This window comes from Scleropages formosus, chromosome 17 (genome assembly GCF_900964775.1).
Source record: "Scleropages formosus chromosome 17, fSclFor1.1, whole genome shotgun sequence".
NCBI classification, from domain to species: domain Eukaryota; kingdom Metazoa; phylum Chordata; class Actinopteri; order Osteoglossiformes; family Osteoglossidae; genus Scleropages; species Scleropages formosus.
The window spans coordinates 18,718,699-18,740,715 of record NC_041822.1 but is presented as its reverse complement, the minus strand read 5'-3'; the positions used below and the strand labels follow the sequence as shown (position 1 = coordinate 18,740,715).

At 49.9% G+C, this 22,017-nt stretch overlaps 1 protein-coding gene across 3 annotated transcripts in view; it reads right to left on the bottom strand.

Moving 5' to 3' along the window:
- Positions 1-22,017, bottom strand: part of unc5ca (unc-5 netrin receptor Ca) — a 142,385-nt gene that overhangs the window by 2,169 nt on the left and 118,199 nt on the right. The window contains exons 6-16 of one of the 3 annotated variants that reach the window (XM_018758355.2): positions 21,656-21,823; positions 20,851-21,015; positions 16,849-16,905; positions 13,476-13,667; positions 10,985-11,332; positions 7,234-7,321; positions 6,453-6,621; positions 4,226-4,459; positions 3,266-3,415; positions 2,984-3,148; positions 111-289 (exon numbers count right to left, since the gene is read on the bottom strand). In XM_018758355.2, coding sequence (XP_018613871.2) covers positions 111-289; positions 2,984-3,148; positions 3,266-3,415; positions 4,226-4,459; positions 6,453-6,621; positions 7,234-7,321; positions 10,985-11,332; positions 13,476-13,667; positions 16,849-16,905; positions 20,851-21,015; positions 21,656-21,823 — 1,915 coding nt within the window. Of the gene's footprint in view, positions 1-110; positions 290-2,983; positions 3,416-4,225; positions 4,460-6,452; positions 6,622-7,233; positions 7,322-10,984; positions 11,333-13,475; positions 13,668-16,848; positions 16,906-20,850; positions 21,016-21,655; positions 21,824-22,017 lie in introns of all 3 variants that reach the window. The other 2 variants (XM_029259376.1, XM_018758356.2) reach the window with 2 other exon arrangements.

Here is a 22,017-nt window from a genome sequence, read left to right as displayed (position 1 = left end):
CTGACCTCCGTAGCTTTGCGTTTGTGCCGCTTCCTCTCGCAACAGCACGCGTAAGTAACGCTCCTGTAAGCGTGCACATTACACGCTACGTCCCGTAGGTGCGCGCTCACCTGTCCAGGTTCAGCTTGTGCGCCAGCATCCTCCAGTCGTTGCCGCGGGTCTGGGGGGCGTCCAGGCTGCCACACAGCTTCTGCCGGATGGACAGGGGGATGCGAAAGGCGCTGGGGCCCACCAGCGTGGTGATGCTGCTGGTGGGGTCCATCAAGGATGTGTCAATACTCTGCGTGTCCTGGGGGGGGATATGTCTGTAAATACGTATCGCGTCCTTATGTCATCTCTCTGTACAGTGTCAGGTCGGTGTGGGGAAGCGGGAAGGAAAAGACACCAGCGATGAAAGTACAGAAAAAAATGACCTCCCACCTCAAGTGGGATGTTCACATTTTACTCAGGCCCCAGTAGCCTTACTCTACCTGTACTAGCTGTAATGACACTTCACGCTTACACTTGTGTCCAGATGAGGCCAGTGCCAGTAAGTCGAAAGAGGAGAGCAACTGGCCTTTTCCGCACGATCGGACACAGGACTGACCACAAACCCCCGTGTTCTCGGCCAGCGCCCCCACCCCACCGCTCCCGTCTCTCATGGGGAGGGATGGGCCTCCGAATGGTTCTCCTAATGGATTCCAATAATAAACCAGGAGCTGAGAGCACGACTCAGCTCTTTCCCAACAAAAAGTGCCACCACAGCAATTTCAGCTACTTCCCATTAAAAAAGAAATAATTAATATCATCCGCCTGCCTGACAAATAAATATATAAACGCTAATGTTGATGATAGTGATCTATATTACTAACTGCACTTTCAGTGTGACATGCTTCTCTCTTTCTCTCTCTCTCTGTTACATACACACACACTAGTAATATTTAAAGGGCATTTTCATGTCCCTGGCAAGGACAGTAGATGTGTCATATTCAACAAATACACATGTTCTCCATGATTTTTAAATAATTAATATTAGCTGCGAACACTGTGAAAGTGAGTTGGATTCTGGTAGAGTAAATTTTACTGCCAACTAATGACTGGACACATCATTACACCTTTGGCCTTGTAGGGTAAACACAGGCTGCTTTTGCCGCGCAACAGAAAATTTTATAAAACAGGTTAAGTAAGGGAAATATTGTCAGCAATAAATAAACAGAGAAACGTCTGTATCTTTGAAATTCATAATTGAAATGTTTCTAACATGAGGGTACAGGGTAAATGTGTGAAATGCTATAAAATCAGTGACACTTTGAAAGGTTATTAAATCTGGGGGGTAGGGGAGTTTCCCCTTTACCTCCTGTAGGCATTTCTGGAGGGGGGCCCCCCCACACCCCCACCCCCACCCCCGCTGCCTTCCAGCTATTCCCTGCGTAATTTCTTTAACGGTCGCCCTGTACTTTTCTCTGCTTGATCTCATGGGATGCGGCCGCGGGTGTGGGGGCTGCTCAGGAGAGCGCTATATGCTATATAAGCATAAGTTGAACTGAAATGAATAAATAAATAAAATGAGAGAAAAGCCACAGTGAAATGAAAGCACTCAAGGAGGTCAGAGGAGGAAAACATGGTTTCTATCACATAACTGATGTCGGCAGAACCAGAGTGCTGATGCGACACGCAGGTGAGCGAGGAGTGTCGCCAGGGGATACTAAACCTCTACGTTAATAATAGTAATAATAATACCTTCCAAATACGAGGCGGTAACTGTCTCCCACCTGTGGCTCCGTGATCAAGTCGGGAAGTAAAAACAAATGGTTCCTCGGGGAACAAAAGGGCAGAGAGAGTTTGCGTTTCCTCACGGCTCCGAACGAGCGCTTTCTCGTGGTGGTCGTCGAGCCCCAAATGCAGGTCAAGGGTGCGAGGTCAGAGGTCAGGAAAGAGTGCGTCTCCGCACTCGCTGTGAAGACCCCCCCCCCAGGTGGTCCCAACCACTGCTGTGTTCCCACGGGTCCCGGGAGCTGATCTCCCTCTCAGTTTGCCTCCGCGTTGCGGGACGGAGCACCTCGGTCAAGCTGCTCGAAAGGCAGGGACCATGTCTGAGCGGTTAAATTACCTTATTTACCTTGAAGTAGCGTAGTTTCACTCTCACAGCAGCACACCGGCTATATTTAGTACTAACACTCACTGGCACAGTCCAGCTGTTTCTCCGAACATTCTACCCTACCACACATCTGTCCGTCACGCTGGACCACAGTTTACCCTTTCATAGACTTATTACACTTATTATTACTGATTCTGCCAACATTTTTGTCCAACGTAACTTACGTGTTCAGTTTTGTACGGTGCTAAAGTGTTTATAAGATGAGAGGGTAAGAATTCCACGATGACACGGCACAGCGACGCCCTGTCACCGCAGAGCTGATCCAGCCAGAAGGAAACCGAACTTGGGCGAGGAGCGTAGGGAAGAGAGAGACACTGTATGTGATGTGTGTGTGATGGACAGGTGACATCCAGAATGTACTCCACCGAAAAACCATGGCAGGTGACTAATTGCTGCTGGAGAAAATAACAAATGTAATTTTCGTCACGCAAAAGTTACTGAATGGCACCTTAAATATTTTATGTTCTAGGCTCCAACCTTCCTCTATTCCTGGAGGACAATTTTACAGACTGAGGCATAATATTCTCTTTTCTCATTCATAGAACGCAATATGCTGCAATAAATAAATTAGTTTTGCCAAGCAAACATATTGATTTTGCGGTATAAATCTGCAGTCTAAAAAAACATGTATAATTGATGCACGGAAAACTGTGAATACTTCAGACAGCAAATAGAAACCAAGACCTTCTAAGTGAATGAGTGGTTTTGGAATATGAAAGACGCACGTGGACTGTTTATCAGGGGCTCCGGTCAAAATTGGAAGGACTCAGTGAGCGAGGGGAAGGTGAGACGGATAGGACAGGTGTTACGAAGAGGAGCGCTGGGCGGGGGAGGGGTGTCGCTCACCTCGGACAGGGTGGTGTTGAGCTGGAAGATCTGGCCCTCGCCCTCCACCTGGCGCACACACAGTTTGCAGGTGAGCTCCACCGTCGAGGTGCTGAAGCGCTCCAGGGTGAAGGTGCAGTGCAGGGTGCGCTGGGAGCCGCTCCACACCTGCGAGAAGGCCAGCTCCTGTAGGGGAGGGGCAGCAGGATGTCGAAGACATATCTTCTCTGCCTTTCTCATTGCTCCCCTAAGGGCGGCGTGGCAGCGCACAACCCCCCCGCGTCTCCCCGCTCCCGCACGCACCTGGTACTTGGCGAGCAGCTTGCTCTTCCAGAGCGCGTGCGGGATGTCGTGGATGGAGAGGCGCAGGTTGTGGGTGCTGTCCTTGAAGTTCAGGGTCTTTGGTTCGTCCAGCAGCTTCCCGCCCATCTGCGTCTCCATCTGAAGGACCTCCTGCGGGCGCCCACGTGAGGGCAAAAGGCAAAGCGCAGGGGCGTTAGCGCAGCCCTCGCCAGCGCTGCCGCTCTATCTGCCCGCTTGAAAAGGCTCCACGGTCAGCACAGATGAGAAGAGATGAGGCAGCCAGTCATTGCCCGGTCATCACCAACCTTGGGCCAGCCACTTTAAGATGAGATCGACTGCGGCCTGAGAGCAGAGGAACGATCTGCTCGACTTCGGTACGCGCGGAACGCGCTCCGCAAAGCGTGCGTGCTGCTGGATGGAGTGTCCTACCACTATGAAAATAACTCGCTAACTGGAGAAATGGACACGAAAACACACGTCCCCCACTCACGCCATCTGTTAGCTGAGCGGATAGAGGACTCTGCAGAATGTGAGCGTATTTCCAGGACTGCGGAATGAGAGGCTTCGTGCTTACGCTGGCAGTTGCGCTTGGATGAGAGTGCTGCACGGGGCTGCTCATCCCTATTAGAAACCTCACTTGTGTCCAAGGGTGTCTGACCAAATGAAGTGCGAGAAATGCAGCGCGTATCACGAGCGCGGCTCGCAGCAGCTAAAACGAATCGGAGCTTCGTAGTACTCGGTTACTACGGTGCCATTTTCATTTCACTCATCTGCGGGGTTTGTCGTGGTCACGGGTCTCCTTGTGACGACGCCCATGTGGGATGTCATCCGAGTGGCGTCACTTCTTTGTGTAGCTGACACTTTATCACTTGGGTTAGGGTTAGCGTTAAGGTTAGCACGTTGCTAACAGGTACAGCACCAGGCTCCCACTGTGGAGATGAAATGGCAACGAACCCCTACCTTGAGGGCGTCCTGCGTGTCGTCCAGGCAGTAGACTCGGATGTGGTACTCCAGGGCGGTACTGGTGATGGGCCCAAAGACAGCCAGCTTGAGGCGCTTGGTGGCAGCCTTGCTGATAGACTGTCCTGCCAGGCAGTAGGTCCCCAGCGTCTCCGTCAGGATGTGGCAGGCCTCCTCATCCATCTGGACGAAGCAGGGCGTCGTGAAGTTCTCCTCTCCCACCACCACCACGTCCTGGGAACAGTTGCATGACATTTACATTCATTCATTTAGCAGAAGCTTTTCTCCAAAGCGACGTCCAATGATTATTAAGTAGCGTTTAGTTGACATCTTCGTCTAAGATGACCTACAGTCAGGCCTAGATCCCCTGCACTAAACTCCCTACAATCACTCACCCTTTTACTTACACATAACCCAGTGTAGAGTGACCAATCTAGAATTTGCTTATGAACATTTTCCAGCCACAGAATGTAATAGCATCCAAACCGAAGCACCCGGCAGCTTCAGTGCACCTCTTTCATGAACCAAGCAACTGCATTATCTAAGACCCAGAATTTCAAACATGACTAACTATTCAAAATTATTGCTATGATGAAGAGTTAAAAAGATTAGACAGGAGGTCAAAAAACACTTTCTCTCCTTGTGTTTTATTGTCGTCTTCCCGACAAACGGGGATCCAACTTCTGCAGGGAAAGAGTGGAAGAGCCGCGACAGCCCACCGCCCACCGGGATGCTGCCACATGCATCTTAATAGCAGATTAACATGCGGGTCAAATCCGGGCTCCCTTTGATGCTGTGTCACTTGAGAAGTTTTTGGATGCAACAAGATGCATGTCAATATCTACAAGCATTGGAAAAATTAAAACAGGTTTGGTACGCTTTTTAATTGAGTTTAAAAAAACAGAAAACCTTTTATCTTTAAAGTACTGGGTCAGGAATCGTGGACTTGGGAGTCTCATTTACACATCAAACATGGCAAATATCTAAATGTGCGCAGCCATTTAAAGTTTCCACTGAGCCCGGACTTCCTGGACCGCTTTCAATCGAAGAGGACAGCTGCATTGTGGGAAAGTGCGAGGCCTGGCGAAACGGCGCTTTGTCAGGGAGCCCCACGCTGAGTCTCCGGACTCCTCCTGCATCAGTAATTAGGGAGGAGACGCGCTGTTTGGGACCGATAACAATAAAGGGCAGAGTGCAGAGCCGTTCCTGCCCACGGCCTCCCCGAGAAGTCCGTGGCGCCTCTTATCGGTACCGCCGCTCACACACCGCAGCCGGTGGAGAGGGAGGGCCGCGGGGAGGGGAGGGGAGGGCTGGGCTGCGCCTATCTTAGAGCCGCTGCTGTAGCCGCAATCGCACCCCTGTCGTCGCCGTTACCGGAGCGTCACCCTCACACCATAACCTTGGGCGCCAAGGAGGGGCTGCATTTCAGTGCTAGACTCACACACACAAAAGATGTTCCATTTCCTACTGACACTCTCACACATGCAGCACGCATCCTATTTCAGCCACACACACACGCATCGGAAATGAGGCCGTCCCGTTAATGACTGCACACGCACTCTCAACTTCACGTAGAGACACACCGAAGAATGCGTCTTTTTCCTCTATTGTAGACACACTCTAATAAACACTCGCCCGGGCACAAAAAGTCACACAGCGAGACAGACTGCCCCACTTTCCCGCTCAGACACACTCGCACGTACATGAAAGTTTGTCCCATTTTCTGTTTCGCGCACGCTGCCTTACGCATTCTCTTTCAGACACACATTTTATTTACACATAATTTTGGGGAACGTCACACTGACTCTTTGATGATTTTTGAAATTATTCCTAAATCCATCATTGGAGAAACGTGACATTTGATTATAAAAAGAATTTGGCACCGTTTTTATTTAAATCAATCCGTTTTTTTTTTTTCCCCCTTTTCGGAACATCCCCAGAAGGACTGTTTCTCTAGGTTCATTGTTCCCATGGGATATGTTCCTAAAAATGTACACACACATACACACACGTGCCCACAAACATGCTGCTCTATTTCTTGACGATCTAATTTCACAGAACTTGCTTCAGACTATTTCGTAACGATTTAACAACTGAAATCTCATCCGGCTACCGTTCAACATATGTAAAAATGCAGTGTAAATTTGTAAAAGTGCAAAATACTGTAAAAGTATTTTGAGGAGCGCAGGGCAGCGGAAGACCCCAGGCGACCCGAGTGACACCTCACCTCCCACTGGCCCTGCGACGTGCGGTTCTTCAGCTGGATCTGCCAGTCCTGGCTGTGGTTTCCAGCACAGTGGTGCATGGTGATGATGACGGGACGAGTAAGGAGGGCGCCCGGGGGGCCACAGCTCACCACTGGGCCTAGAATGGTCTGTGATTCCTCTACAGGGGGCCTGGGACAGGACAGGAGAGAGGTGATTTACGCTGCGGACAGGAGACAGGTGGCTTACGCTGCAAATCTGACTGCGCAGGCTTGTCTCGTATAACTTTCCAGCACGTTCCCCAGCCCATGGTGAATAATCTGTTTAAATGGCGCCAGCTTCACGTACCCCTTCATGAGATAGCTCGACCCTAACCATAACCATAACCCCGACCCTTACGTCCTCACCGATCACAGAGCATTATTTTGTAGTTTTTTTATTATTTACTAGTTAATTTTAGCATATTATCAAACAAAATCCCTAAATGATTAATTATGAAAAGTATTAAAAGACATTTTGCTGCTGCTGTTCACATACAGTGGCTAACCACATGCAGTTACACGTCTCGTATGAAGAACTACAATCTAATACGGGGGCAAAGCCAATAAGGGGCGGAGCCAGCTGGAGCAGAGCCAATGAGGTTTAGAGGCAGTGGGGGCAGAGCCAATCGCAGCCAAGCCCATGAGGAGTGGAACCAATGGGGATGCTTTAGTGGGTGGGGCTTGTGTTCCCTGAGCGACACAAAATCCCTCTGATGTGGATGGCAAAGCTGCGGCATTGCGGCATTGTGGAACAGAACCGTACCTCATATTGTCCTTCCTGTGGACCGTCACATACATCTCATACACTCGACCCTGAGGGATGGCTCCTGCTGGCACCAGCAAGCTCACACCTGTTGGAAAGAAAAAACACACTTAGGAGACAATATGCTCACTTGGGTAATACACACAAACATTTTCTGAACCGCTCGTCCCATACAGGGTCGCGGGGAACCGGAGCCTTCCCGGCAACACAGGGAGGAAGGGACACACCCAGGACGGGACACCGTTCCGTCGCAAGGCACCCCAAGCGGGACTCGAACCCCAGACCCACTAGAGAGCAGGACCCGGTCCAACCCACTGCACCACCGCGCCCACTTGGGTAATGATGCTTTATAATGTTAGCAAACAACGGGCTGACTCTGGAAACGATGCACTGTCTCTGGAGACGCCATCTTGATATCGGAGACGGTGCAAGTGGACGCAATACGTTGACTCTGGAAACGACGTGCCGATACGCGAGACGCCATGGCGAGATCGTACTCGACAGCTTGACTTCGAAGACTGCATGTTGACACGGACGACAACATGGCGACTTTCTCAAGAGGCTACACTGACACCGGAGACAGCATGCAGACATCAGACACGCCACTGCAAATGTCAAGCTGACACCGGATCATTACGCGGATACCCGAGACGGCGCGCCGACACTGAAGACGACACGCCGACACCGGGAGCAACATGCCGACATCAGAGACGACGACCTGGAACCGCGAGCTAGTGACCGGAGACGTCAACAGAGGTGTCCCGCGCCGTGCGGAACGCACCCCGCTCAAACCACGCGCGGATACAGCTGCGCACATGCTTTACAGAGATGGAGCGATGCTGTCGATGCACGTCAAAATGACGAGCGTGCGTGATTTTTATGACTGCTTTTCTTATGGTATAATTCCACATAAGATTTTCGTAACGTGAGAGATTCGCGTGGTTTATACCCTTATGTCCACTCGATCCATTTCTGCATCTGGATACTCGTTGAAGCTACTCAAGTACCTTCCTCAAATCTACGTCGTCTAAGAGCAGCCTTCTAACCGCCGTGGCCCGGCCGGTCCGTATCGCACAGCCATGCGGTCTGTTCGCACCACTTCCCGGATTGGCTTCCATCACTTCCAGGCTACTAGTTGCCTGTGCTCCCGAGCTCCTAGTTCAAGCTCTCTGACCACACCTGTCCCTGCCATCTATTCCCCCACCAACACACGCAAGTAACTCAACAATTAAAAGCCTGTTCAAATGCAACATAATCTCCGCCCTCGCAGGAGATGACGGCAGATTTGTTCGGAGAGAGAAAAATGAAAAGAGGACGATTAACTAATACGGTGGAGTTGATATTCTCCCCCGTAACCACCTCTGACTTCATTTTATACTAAACTTTCACAAGGTGACCAGAGGCACAAAATCCATTTCCACACATGGAGACCTTCCATATCAACAAGGCGTTCAACATTTTCTCATACTTAGTTGGAGGTGCGAGGAGAGCGGCGTGTTTGACTGAAAGGGGAAGCATTGAGATGCTGATCTCATACGATAAGTCTGTTGCTAGGCTGACATTTAGCCACTTCCTCAATCCCATCACGCAGCTCTGATAATCCATGCAGGAGGGTTGTAAAAGGCCACAAAGTCCAGAACCACTCTTTTATGGCAGATGTATCCCACGATGGCCCAGGAGATTGCAGTTCTGTGCTCTACTGAGGCATTAGACCGCAATGTGCATACATACAAATGGAAATCCTGGCGCCGGTTCATAATGAGTCCACGTGAAATGGACTCTTTAGGGGCAGGGATGAGCTGAGCATGACTCCTCATCTTCTCGGTCTTGTAGAGAGTGCCTTTTTTCGCGGGGCTCTAACTGTGATTTACGGTGACACGCCAACCCGTGGCAGTGCGGGAGACACGGGGAGAGTGCGGGCAATCGTTATTGAACTCATCGCCCGATATGTGTTGAAGACCCAGGGCGATTCCGAATTAAGAGTAATTCCCGGGCCCAGTCGGTGACGACGGATACGAAAGCTCCGGGTGCCCGATGAAGAGCGGAGCCGTGAGAGGCAGCAGCACCCTTTCACCCACCAGCGAACAAAGGTCGATGGCACAAATCAAAACGGGCCGCGCTCAATCCTCGTAGAACTGTTAAAAATCTCGTCCCCGGTTTATTGACGAGACCTCCTGCGGGGGTGGGGCTGATTCGCTTCCTTCAAGAGGGGGGTGATTTCATCAAAAAAAAACCTTTGTGAGGAGCTGGAGTGTAAACCTGCCAGATCTCATTGAGATCACCTCTACGCTCCCTGCCGATTGCGCAGAAGGCCCTGCTGGAGCATGCTGGGAATTTAACAGGGGTGCGATCACTATTGACCGCGATGTTGTGAGCCGTGCGCGTGTTTAACTTGCTGACGGAGTGTGACATTTCTGCTGCCCATATCCACAACGAACAGTGCTAGATCAATTTTCACATCATCGTCTTTTTCTCCATCTGTTAAAATGAATGGACCGCTGACCTTCACCATCTTTCCTATCCGCTGCATTACTTAACATGCGCCGATTGATTTAAGCGCTTTTATTTATCGCATTAGGTGAGTTTCCTGTGATGAGGATTTATGCGGCAGGCTGTTATTTCTGACACCCCATCCAGGCTGCTGCTGGCGCTTTTAGCGGAGTTCATTAGCACAGCGGCAGGTTTAAACAAGCTCTAACTTCACGTCGCTGCAGATGGAGTTGATGCCTGTACCTGCACCCAATACTGGGAACTGTCAGCACAGATTCTCCATTAAGGCAGAAGAGATCAAACGGACACCGTGCAAAGAGGGAAAAGGCTCAACGCCGCACACAAGACACAATTGGTGCCACGATGTAGCCAGGACCGAGGGCAATAATGCGTCAGTCCTGAGATGCGAATGAGTTTGGCGCTCCTGAATAAGGCACTAAAAACTGCTTTGCCGTCCAAGTGCATGAACCGGTGGCTGCGTAAAAACTACCGCGTTTAATCCAGAAAAGTATATCGTGTACCTGGGTGGACTGCATAGAGGTTAGAACCGTCACCTTCTGCTAAAAGGACTCTAGTTTGAATCCCACACCCTGCCCTGCCGCAGTACTCTTGATCATGGTAGTTACCCTGAATTCCGCCAGTAAAAATTACCCATCTGAATAAATGGATAGGTCACTATTCAGCAGCTGAGTATACAAACAGTGGAAGTTTCTTTGGAGAAAAGTGTGAGCTAAATGAATAAATAATAACGTGACTGCACTTGTTGAAAATATACTGTATTATTAACCATTATATTTATTCATTTAGCTGATGCTTTTTTTTCAAGGTAACTTACAGTGTTATGGTTACAATTATTCACCTATTTATACAGCTGGGTCATTTTTACTGGAGCAATTTAGAGTAAGTACCTTGCTCAAGGGTACTACAGCCAGAGGTCAGGACTGAATTTGCGACCTTTGGATTCAAAGGCAGTAGCTCGAACCACTACGCTACCAGCTGTCCCTACCATTATTTAGCAGCATTATTATGCCTTTGTCCAAGGCAATTTGCCACATTAGGTTTGTAGACTAAGCAACACAGAGTTGTTAATGCAGCCGAGTAGTTTTTACCGATCGGTTCAGGGAGAGGACCTTGCTCAAGGGCACTACAGCAGGAGTGGAGTTTTAAACCTAAGTCCTTCAGTTGCAAGGAGATGGTTCCAACTGCAACGACGCCTACGGATCCGGCTGTTTCCGGTCAACACGGTGCTCCGCACACCCACCCGAATTGGGCACGATGAGGTGCCCGCCCAGTGAGTTGAAGGATCCGCAGGCAGTGCAGGAAGGGTCCCGGCCCCTTGCCAGGCTTTGGTTGCGCAGGTTCATGGTTTCGTTGTCCAGCAGGGTGTGCGTGACCTTGGGCGAGAGCTTTGAGCTGAGGTCAGCAAGCTCCTCCTGCGGTGTCACCAGACCGGATGAGTTGTACACCTTGATCTTCAGGTTGGGCAGAGGGTCCAAGAGCGGCGAATTGGTCATGGGAATCTTGTCCGACACGTCGTGCAGAGCGTAGACGGGACCACGGTACATGGCAGCCGCTGAGGTGAGGTCCGGGGGCGTGGCCATAAGGTCAGCTGCGGAGGGCAGGGCAGAGGGATTACTCACATTATCGCAGTTCTGACTTTCACATCATTCATTGAGAAGGACTTGTCAGGATGAGCACGCGCTCAAAGTCAGCCGGGAGTATAAACACAGCTGGGACCGTCTAATGGATCGGCTCTGGCGGGAACTAGCAATCACGACAATAACTAAAATGGGTTCATTACTGGGGGAGCAATTAAAGAAATCAGCCATGTCTTCTCTCGGTTTACCGTAATAGACACAGCTGAAAACGCGCACCTCACATACACCCTGAAGTAGATGGGGACGTTTCCAAAGTCACCAAAGTTGCTGGAGTTGAAATAAAGTTCCCGAAAAGGCAACGGTCCGGTCTATTTATTTACCATCCCGGGAAACTTGCTTATTCTATAAGCGCGTTTTGTGCCACGTGAGCTTCCCGTGTTTGCGAGGCGTGGGATGCGGAGCGGCAGCAGGAGGTACCGAGGGCTCTTTATCTTTCCACTGCGCCTCATCCGTATCGAAGACCACCGTCAGCAGCTCCCAGTTAAGCGCGTGTCACTCGCATTACTTAACATAAACTTAAAACTCGGCGCGGTGTGACGCCACGAGCCTCCCGTCTCAGCATCTCAGCAGCTGAACGGGGAAGACCGGCTCGTGCCGAACCGAGCGTGGTGTCTCACATCCCACGCGCTGGTCCGCTGCTCTTTATAACCTGTACTCCAGAATAAACAGCCAGAATTCATCACCGTGAGCCACCGGGAGCAGAACTTCCTACAGCCAAAACCCTGCACTTTATATATTTCCTTGTATGATGCTTTTCCCCAAAGTGAATTGCAGTATTGGCTTTTACTTAGTTATTTCAGTACCTACACAGCTTTGTATTTCTTACCGTATGAGAAGCAGGGATTTGAAGCCACGTCGTTCGAATGCAAGGTGTTGGCCCCGACCGCTATGCCACCCGGTGACCCCAGTGTTTTACGACCAAATCGTGTTCTTTTTGTTAACGAACCGTTCCGCACGTACTCTCACGACGGGACTTTAGAATGACTTTGTCGCATTTCTCAATGTCACCAGACCTACGAAGGATCTTTCTCATCCTCACCTGCGCCCGGCCGTGCTGCCACACGCCCGGAACGATGCCTTTCATCTGCGTCCGCAGTTTAATTCCCTCACCCAGCCCCGGTTACGCCGCTCACCGTTTATCCCCGCTCACGCGGCCCCGCTCGTCTTTCAGCCGATTCGACGCGGCGGAAATTTAATTAACCACAAACAAGCCAAGAAGTGCGCGTGTGCGTGCGGGGTGCGTATGTACGTGGGCGGGGGGCGTAAAAACAGAAACATAACTCTCCATCGATGATCATCTGAGACGGGCCTTCGTGCTGGAGTGACAAGAATTCTAATGGGCTCCTGATGAAATGTCACCCAGGCCTCATGTACTGTAGCAGGGCCCTAAATTACTTTCCATCTTTTTTTTTTTCCCCCCATTTTCAGCATTACATTTACATCCTGTCTTCCCCTGCCAGGCAAACCGGCATCTGCCGCGCAACTTCTCTCCGCTACAAAGGGCCACCTTTACTACTTGGCGGGGGGGACGCTGCTGATTAACCAAAGCCGTTTGAGCTCAGATTTGACATTTTTAATCCTAACGTAATTACATTTCGCTGTCAGCCACCGCGATGGAAAAAAACGTTTGGTTTCACTAGCCATTGTATTTACTCTTTTGCTTGATGACAGGTCCAATATCGCCGTGTGTGACGGCTTTAATGTGTGATCGTTCAATGTGGCGTAAATAACGAAAAATCTGCAAAAGAGAACACCTACTAAGACACTTTGGGCGCACGGCCAAAGTGTCCGTCGCTTTGCTTTTGCTCTTCTGCCCAGTTCATCGCAGGCCTGCGCGTACTCAAGCTTTTGACTGGCACCGCGAACAGCGGCAACATACGATCTAGGCCCTCGACACGGAAGCTGCAGAGAAGGCTAAAAAAAATCGTAGGGAACAGTCGTTTCTCCGTTTCCCGCAGCAGATCACATTTTTACAGCTTTGTGGGAAATGACAGGACTGCACGGAATGGCATCTCGTCTTGCCACGCCTGATGTCCTGCTCGGACCTTCCTGCAGTTTGCCGAGCCCCCTCTGTCCCCCCCCGAGCACGCTCACCTGATCGAGCCGTCTTGATGTTGACTGACTGGAAGCCACCGTTGAGCGCCGACGAGTCGATGATGTCCGAGTCGAAGTCGCGGTGGGTCTTGCGGTAGACGAAAAGGGCCACGATGACAGAAATGACGAGGCACATGATGACGGCGATGACAATGCCCACATACAGTGCCACGTCGTCCGTGCTGGGTGCAGCTGCCCGGGAGGGGGAGACAGAGAGCAGAGGTGAGTTAATGGGGGCGTGGCTAAAGGGCTGCACCTGCCGGCACCAGACATTTGACAGAGGTCTGTGTCGGTCCTTACTAATTATTTCATCTGGCGTCACATAAAGTGTTTCACGTGACCTCTGAGAAGGTCGACACTCGGCAACATTACCTTTCTAAAAGAGCACGCACACTCCCCATCTCTCTCACAGACACACAAACGCGCACGCACAGTTTTGCAGTTAAAAAAGGAAAATATAATTTGATTAGCCTTTTCATTAATTTATGAACTCCACATCCACTTGCTGCAATTTACTTGAATATTTAATGAGCTTGCAGAATTACAATTGTGAAATTTTCATTAACATGGGGCTGCACAAGCTTTCATTTAGAACAAAGTCAGGCCTATAATAAAGTTTTAATTGACAGGGTGGCAGCAGTGGTAGAAGAGGTTCTCCAGAAAACGCACCAGGAGGATGCTGCAAAACTGCTGAGAGGAGCCTGGGAAAATGCCCTTCTATCCAGTGTGTAGATGAGAAGAGCTTCCCCGACACCCCTCACACGCCATTAGCCAAATAGCAATATTTTTCGACATTATTAACAGGATGGCCTGTGCCGTGTTCTCGCCCGCTGTTGAAAGGAGTCGAATAAGTTGTGCCGGTGTCGCACTCGCCACTTTCCCCACGCTGTTAGACACCGCAGTTTACGCCGCTGTCGTCCGCAAGCCTTTCAGATGGCATTACCTGCAAACGCAGTCTGCGCCGTTGTCATTTTGAATGTTTTATACGAGTTCAGCCCACAGCGGAAGATGTTTGATGCTGGCTACTAATGTAACGAAACAAAAGTGCAAATGTGGGGAAAATACGGTTATTTTCAGTTACACGTTTCAGTTTTGGATTTATTTGACATATCTTGTCTTTCCATCTTTCCCTTTTTTTTTTTTTTCTCAACTCAGCCTGATCTGCGCTTTGATCGCCTCTTTCATTAGAACCGTCTTTGGCGTACGAGCTTCTTACACGTCAGTCTCGCAACGGAACCGAGCCTCTCCGTACGTGTAAGCAGTTCACCCTCCTGCCACTAGGTGTCAGTCTTCACCGCTGCTCTCCTCTCATTCGAACCAATGAAGTCCCAGAGCCTGTGCTGCGTACGCAACCCGACCATTCCCAGCACCTTCCTACGGGCTATCGATCGGCCATAGAGTGCATCTGGGAGTCATTGAAAGGCTGGAAACGAGGTTGCGTCTCTGTCAGCCCTAACTACTAGAGGCGACGGGAGGTGTAAAAGGTAGAACCAGTCAATGACAGAACACACTGCAGTGGTGCAGCACTGTCACCTAGGTGCTGCAAATCAATCTACCCTCTAATGTGATCTTGGCCCTAGACAAGAGGAAATCTGAGCGACACGACGCCCTTCCCCTGATATCCTGTCGTCAAGCGGGGACACGAGACAAACAACGCCGTCCTCGGGCTACAGCTGCTACTGTCCGAGATGAATTACGATGCCAGGACGGCGATTTCTTAATTGCGTGATGTGCATCAGGTGCATCGCTTGCGTGGAATTCCAACACTGGCAACGCTGCTGCTGCTGCTGCTGTACGTGTGAAGTGATGTGGGTGTGAACCTTGTGAGCAGGTGTGACCAAAAGTACAGATCAAGCTGTGTTTTAAGCAAGTGGGACACCTGGAGGTAAAGGGCTTCTTTCATTGGCTGTCAGTCTCTTGCCCCCTTCGGTCCTGCTGGGATTCTGTTTGCTGATTGGCTGTGAGTCAGGGGGCGGGGCTTTTAGGGAGAGAGACTTTTGATGGAGGCTTACGACCGGGTGACAGAGCCCAGTTGCGGCCAAAGCCACATCCTGCCCCACCTTCAACATCCCTCAAAATTCCACCCACAAGATCAGCATTTGGTATGTGCTGAACCCAGGAGAAACATTTAAAGGGAGAAGGAGGAGACCGATCGAGCGATTATTGGAATGTGTATCAGAGGAAGTCGAATAACCGCTTTTCCCCGCACACCAATTCCAGTCGCATAATTGTGAACTTTAATGCACAGCATCGCCGGAACTCAAAGCCAGCCCACGGGCAGCGAGTCAGAAACATCGCGAGTAGTCTGTCCGCTTCGGAAGCCCCAGCCCAGGAAAGCCTGGCCAGGAACACGTTTTTACAGAACAAATCTGGGCCTTCGGAAACTTCCGGCTTCATAGAGGAGCCCGAAGGCTTTGAACACTTTGCAACCTTGCAGCAGGTCTAACGGATGCAGACGTTACACTGATCAAAGTTCGGACGCATTTCTTCAGACACCGGGGAAATGTTCTGCGGACCAAAAGCTTTTAATGTTAAGACGGCCGACGGTTCCTCGTCTCGCCGGTCCGCGGACACCGCCACCAGCCTGCAGCCGGCACCCGATGGGCAACCGATGGCTCCGCGGAGCTGCCGAGCTGTGCCAGCGGGACACGGCCGAACAGCGGTTGCGCTCACGCACGCGCACAGAGAGCCGCGGGCAACCGTGGTCCTGCTAAAGATTCCTGTGAAGCTCCTTTAATCAATCCCCCAAGAGCAACAAGAAGGGCGATTCGTTCTAAAGAGCACTTGAAAGTGTTGCCATGTCAACTCAGTGTGATTTTTTTCCCCCTGCATGCCACCCTGAAGATATTTAACTGATATTCCTCCAGATACATCATCTTTGATGATAACAGCACCAAGTTACAGAAATATAACCATTTAAATATGTCACGTTAATGCATATCTTTGGAATACATGTTCTTACATTAATACATAACCTTGGAATTTAAAACGGGAAAAAGTCAAGTGCTGAAAATGAGAGAATTATTAACAAATATTGCTTGAGGACAAACATGAATTTTGCATGCTCTCCAGAAAAAGAAAAAGAGGTAATAAAAGTCGCGCTGGTCATCGGCGGTGCCCTTGTGCCAGGTTCCGGAAGAGTCCGCTGCAAAAGGGGGTTAGCGAGAGCAGGAACGGCTCCATGAGAAAGAGCTGCTGCCAAGGAGGAGGAAAAAAGACACTAATGACACACAGAAGAGTAAAATGGAAAAAGAAAATAAAAACTGAATAAAGAGAATAAACTAAACAGACCGAGAGAGGATGAAAACATCTGACAACACAAACAAAAGCAAGGAAAGGAAATAATGAATAAATAAAAAAAAAAGCAACTCACATGAAAATCCCAAATCACTCTTGTGTTTTGGCTCGGGAGACATCTGATATAATGAACCTTGAGGGAGACAGGGAGGGGGGGGGGGGAGATGAAAATCACATTGAACCAGAACCAAAATTTAAAAAAAAAAAAAAAAGAAAAAAAGGACAATAGACACAGGCGGCGACCGTGACGCATTCCGTTTTCATTCCTTGCCTCCTCACGGTTTTCACAGCTCCCATCCCCTCTGGTCTGGGGTTAAGCGGAGAAGAAGAGCCCCGACGCGACGCCCAATTAGCCCGGGTCCCGAGCTTCGTTACGGATAAGCGGCTCTATGAAATGAGCTCTTTTCAGGTACCTTGCGGCCTCACGCCAGCGAACGCCACACGTTTGCAGTCCCAGGTTTGGCAGGAAGCCATGACACTTCAACCACGTGCTCAGGGTGGAGTGCTACGGTGATCCATGGGTGTTAGCGCGTGGGTTAGCGTTAGCGTTAGCGCAGCACGCCAGCGCAGGGTCGAATGCAGATCCGGGCCACCCGGAGGGGACAAAAGAGCAGACGAGGGCACGGACACGAGCGCGGACGCCTCGCAGAAAAGCCGGAGCGCAGACACGGGCAGAGAGCAGGTGTGGAAAACACGGATCCGACCGCAGGCACCGACCGAAGCAGCTGCGGTCAGACATTGACGTATACGCTGCGCTGAGAGGCTCCGGGATCGATTCGGGGTTGAGCACAAGAAAGCATGATGCGTCGGTGAGAGCGCGAGTGAGAGAGGAGGAAGGTTTTTTTGGTGGAAAAAAAAAAAAAAAAAGACTTCTTAACATAAACCAGAAAACACCGATCTTGAATTGGCGCGCACTCACACGTGTTACACACACGTCGACATCATTCACATTTCCTCCGGCATACTGCGAGTGCCGGGAGACCCCCGCTTCGCCTTGTGCAGATGGTTCTGGAACTTTCTAGGGCCTTCCGAACGGCATCGGCAGACTCATTGACGGCGTTCGCTAGCCAGCGCACCCTACGGACGACCTCCGAGCACAGAATCTGGGAATATCTGGCCCCGTCTTGTCTTTAATGAGTCGAGGCTGACTTTTCACCGACTCCGCTCCGGTAACTGAGCAGTTAAAGTCCTGGACTGGGACTACGGTCAAACCCTCGAGCCCACTACTTAACCTTAATTGCTTAACGAAATATCCTGCATAAAGGGGTAAAAGTGTAAGAAATGTAAGCTCTCCAAGCTGGATAAAAGTGTTTGCGAAGCAAATAAATTCAGTAATGTAATAGCGTGACATTTCGGAATGTATCTGGACCGAATGTGTAACTGTATCAGGCACGGATCTGCCCTGCAGTTCAGCTCGGTCCGGGGACTAAAGCCTTGGATGCCAAAACTGGAGTCTTATAGCAGACGTTAATGATACCCGGTGGAAAGAAGCACTTTCTAGGGTGAGAGTGATGTCTATTTTTAGATGACTTCCACCCATTTCCACTTAGTTCCTGTCAGGGTTCTGAATGTTTCAATTACATCTCCGGTCAGAGTCGTCACATGGAGCCCGGAGTGAGTCCAGTCCTTCACTCTGGTCACTATTTGCAATGTATGTCATTGTCACTCGATCCACTGAATATAAATAAACTCAAAACAAGGGACATATGCATAAAAGAAGTGTTGTTCGGAGTCTTTTTGGGGCTATCTTTCATCCAGATTGCTACGTGAGGAAAAGGCGTCTCCCAGAGAGCTCTGTGACCGGAGATCTCTAGCCGCAAAAAAAACAAGAAAAACGGGAGCGGGGAAACAGAGGGAGGAAGAGGTGGAGGATGAAAAGGACAAGGCAGGGAGCGAAAGGAATTCAAGCTGCTCCCACTTCAACCAAGAAGACGAAAGGAAAAACATCAAAACAGAAAACTCGGGCATCCGTGGTATTTAAGGCAGGTTTCAGCAGTAAAGCTACCTTGCTCCTACAGAGTCGAAGATATTTAAGCATAACAGCACTTGCTACTCAATCGGAAAGTCGTAACAATCAAGGTGCTCGCTTGCTTTTAGGCCTGAAGGACGGTACAACGTTTGTAAAAAAATGATAAAAGCGGATGTTTTGAAGATTGTCAAATTGACTCCAAAGAAAAAAAGTGAATTCTATGTCCGATACGGAGGAGGCAATCAGCCCGTACAGCTGGGGGTTTACGCGGGCAAGCAATCGGGGCCGCGCGGCAACGTCAACCTACATTTAGGTTAATCCAATAACGAGGGAAAATCCATACAACTGCATTCTTACGGACAAGCAAAGCAATTAGGTTTGAGTGACAGAAAAACTGAGATGAAGCGATTGACTTGATGAGATATGGCTGTGGACCAGTTTCTTTGTCGGAGAAACTGAACGGCGACGACTTCTGAGCATCACACTTTGCATCCAGAAGCTTCGGGAGGGGGGGGGGGGGCTGGGGGACTTAAACTGTCCCAGTATAATATACCCAATCACAGCTGCAATAATACAAGCTTTTAGAGCACACAGATTGTCCCTTAAATTTACATGGAAATAGTCATTAGTGAGGACAAAACCGTCTCCAGCCTTTTAACTTAGTCTGGGGAAGGAAAAAAAATCAATCTGGGGAAATGAGCCTAAATCTATATCGATGTGGGTTTTATATTCTTGGTGAACGGGCTATCCATCTGACGGCCCGCTAATGTCGAGGGAGCACGGAGGCCCGGGAAAGTGCTCTGCACGCAGGGTATGCGGTGGTATATGAGGCCCGTGGACCAATCGGGTTGCGGTAAGATCTTGGGGGCCTGCTGGGTCTGCATCGAAGGAGCACGTGTTCTCGAAGCTCAACGGCACTGGTGCATACAGGCTTTGTAGGCAAGACAGAATATTGTAGCGTCGTACTTTTCCTTCAGGATCAGGCCATGTTCACATTTTTTTTTCCCCTTTTTTTAACTGTTTTATAATTTCCAGAGGTTTTCCGACATTTGAAGCGCCAGCCAGAGAGTTAAGGGCTCTACGTGGGGGAAATACGACCAGCTCAGATCAAGGCAGCCTTTATACTCCTCGCCATCAAACTCGCCAGTCCCCCGGTTCCTGTGTAGGCCACGGGCCCAGGAGAAATCCGTTGAAAGGGGGAATTAGCAGACGTACACAATCCTCGCACCAAGAAAACACAGGTTCCTTTATCCTGCCAAGACCAAATTGGTGTTGTTTCTAATCTCCTCCAGCCTCCTAAGTCCCAAACGCGCAATAAATGGATTGCTTGCAGAATGGATTGAAGGTTTTTTCTTCTTTCTTCTTTCTTACATAAAGAAAAGAAACATTGTGAGCGGTACTGTATGTATCCTGGCCTGTGGAAGATCTACAGCTCACGTAAAATTGGTTTGGGCCAAAAAAAGTACAGCAAAAAACAAAAACATTATTTGAAAGCAGCTACAGGAAGTGGTGGGAGGGAAGCAAGACAATTACAGACATCAATTTATCTTAACGGTAATTTGATTCACCTTTCACTCTGCACTATAATACATCGGAAACAATCTTGGAAAAAGACACGGGCAATAAGACACGTTGTCTGCTCATCGATACGTATAATTGCCTTTGCTGTAGAAACAGAAATGTATATTATTGTGACTTTGCGGCTCCAATTTTCCTCTTGTCTGAATCTCTAAATCCAGGGCTTTTTTCAAATTGGGGTCACAGTCAAAATAATCGTTGAAGCTTGGTAATTATAACGTGCGCACATGATAATCATTTATCATTATTCTTCATATATAGCTCCTGACAGACAGGGCTCTGGGCGAGGTAATTGGCGCCAGACATGGAGATGAGTGGTGGGATTTAAATATGATCAGATTCTTTATTTACACTGGGAGGCTGTTCTCTCTCGACCCCATGACACCAGTGTGATGTCACAGTTCCGTACAATCAATGCGATATAATGGATGTGACTGTATTTTTCTGCGCGTGACGGGCCGTGCGTTTGGCGGCACGGCAGATACAGGGATCCTCCATCACAAAGGGGAGGCTAGAGGACAGGGTACTCACTCTGCATGCAGAGGCCGTCGGTGCAGTTCTGGGACTGCAGCACCACACCTTCGCAGTCCTTTCCCCCATTCTTGGGCGCTGGGGCGTTGCATTCCCGTCGGCGCCAGTGGGTGCACTCTGTGCCACAGGTGGACCACTTGCTCCATTCGGTCCACACCCCATCCACTGCGGAGGAAGACGGTGTAGCAGCGACACACCCATCATGCTAAAGAACTCTAGCAAAGCTACAGTTATCTTACTGAGGTACCTGTGTCATTTCTGGTTACTTCATGTTCATTCATATTTGACCTGCTGACTTGTGTCACATGGGGGGCACGGTGGTGAAGTGGGTTGGACCGGGTCCTGCTCTCCAGGGGGTCTCGGGTTCAAGTCCCGCTTGGGGTTCCTTGCGACGGACTGGCGTCACGCCCTGGGTGTGTCCCCTCCCCCTCCGGCCTTACGCTCTGTGTTGCCGGATTAGGCTCCGGCTCCCCGCGACCCCGTACGGGACAAGCGGTTCAGACAGTGTGTGCGACTTGTGTCAAATAATCAAGATGAGTCAAGGTGACGGTATGATGGCTGCGCATTAACACCCGAAGAGAATTACTCTATTACGTAAGACCACTTGTACTGAGTTTGGGATCCCCTACCGTAAGCCCTTGTTCCTGGTCTGCTTCACTTATTGGTTCTTTTCCCAGCTCCCATCTCCCTTCTCTAAACCCATTTCCAGCTGGTAGATTTACTCCTCAGACCAACATGTACACCTGCTTTGTCTGTCTGTCTAGTACTTTATGGATAAGTAGACGTATGGCTCTCTGAGAGGTACCTGAGCACAGGGAGGTGCAGGCCAGCTTCTGGATGCCCTGGCCCTCGCAAAAAGCCCCTCCGTTGAGGGGTGCAGGGTTGGTGCAGCTCCGCGTGCGCTTCTGGTACCCCCTCCCACAGCGGCTGTTGCACGCCGACCACTCTGTCCAGGTGGACCAGCCACCATTCACTGGGGAATAAGTGAAGAGGAGATCAGGTTCAGTCAGCTGGTACTCTTTGCTCATCACAAACTTCACATCCTAGGTTGCAGCCCACAGTTCTTTAACTGGATATTCATATATGCGCGATCACTCAACTCAACTTGTGAATCTTACTCCAGGTTGCAACAGATGATGTACACTTGGAACTAGTACATTAAACCTC